This window comes from Penaeus monodon, chromosome 25, assembly GCF_015228065.2.
Source record: "Penaeus monodon isolate SGIC_2016 chromosome 25, NSTDA_Pmon_1, whole genome shotgun sequence".
In the NCBI taxonomy this organism is placed as follows: Eukaryota; Metazoa; Arthropoda; class Malacostraca; order Decapoda; family Penaeidae; genus Penaeus; species Penaeus monodon.
The window spans coordinates 18,406,559-18,407,846 of NC_051410.1; the positions used below are offsets into that span (position 1 = coordinate 18,406,559).

Sequence of the window (1,288 nt, forward strand, 5' to 3'; positions counted from 1 at the left end):
ATATATATAATGTAAGAGCGAGAAGGAGAGAGGGGAAGGGGAGGAGAGAGTGAAAAGGGAGGGAAGGGAGATGAGTGGTGAAGGAGGCGAGGGGGAGGAAGGAGAGGTAGTGAATTTGTAGACGTCACAACTGCGTCACGCTTTTTACATGTTCGAGTGCTTTCTCGGCTGAGGCATACATTTGGTAATGCATTATAGTGCCAAAAGTTAGAGCAGGGTGTGAAACAAACCGCGCTACAGTGCCATACTGATCTGACTTTTCGATTGACAGAGATTTGCGGTAAACGATAGGTCGAAGCCCCTGAAAGGCACAGTAGTTCTCCCCCAAACTGCTGCGGGTGTTTGTAAAGAGGAGAGGACATATTGTTCAGAGCTCAGAGTATGCCATGCTCACATATGCATTATGATATTACTTTGGTGTGAGGTGTGTTTAAAAAAAAAATGCACAAGGCAATCATCTGAAGTCGAGGTGGGAGAGAGGGAGATGGAGGCTAGTTCCGCGTTGCAACTTGAGAATATTACGATATTTTAAACTCGAGATTTTTATGCATATTATCGACCATTACAGTACTCCACACCTGAAAATATTGCTATTATCATATATCATTTAAAACACTAATAGGGATAAAAAAGGACGATAAATATACAAACAAGATATGATTACCACTTTTATAAGTAACTGACAACCGATTTCATAAGTAAATGATTGCCACTTTCATAAGTAAATGATTACCACTTTTATAAGTAAACGATTACCGCTTTTTAAAATAACAAACCCAACTATTAATAACATAACAAATAACAATAAACGATACCAGACAATCATAACAACAAATCGTCTCAAAACAACCACCACCACACCGTTACAAAGAACACCAACGCCAATAACAATAACAGCAATTATAACAACCGAAAATGTCCACTTTCCCCATACTAACCTGACGGTAACGCTCGTGCAGTGTTTACAGTCGCAGGTTCCTCCACGTGTCTGCCTCCCCGGCTTGTTTATCCTCCGGTTCTCCACCCACCATCTGAAAAGGGGGGGGGGGTAGTGGTCATGGTAGTTCTATGGTGATACGAAGTGCAATGATTATGACAGTGATAACAGTAATGGTAGGAATAATAGCAATGAAAACAGAAATAATGATGAATGTCATGGCGTTGGAAGGTAATATCGATAAAGATGATAAAAACAAATGGAATTATATCAAATGTATATATTTTAGCTCTCACAGGAATTTGCAATTAAAATCTAATTGTATTAGATGTGATGACAAATATGCAGGGA

At 39.5% G+C, this 1,288-nt stretch overlaps 1 protein-coding gene across 1 annotated transcript in view; it reads right to left on the reverse strand.

Moving 5' to 3' along the window:
* LOC119589098 overlaps positions 1–1,288 on the reverse strand; it is a gene marked incomplete in the record, with an annotated part of 19,557 nt that overhangs the window by 2,040 nt on the left and 16,229 nt on the right. Inside the window, 1 exon segment of the mRNA XM_037937675.1 lies at positions 939–1,031. Coding sequence (XP_037793603.1) covers positions 939–1,031 — 93 coding nt within the window.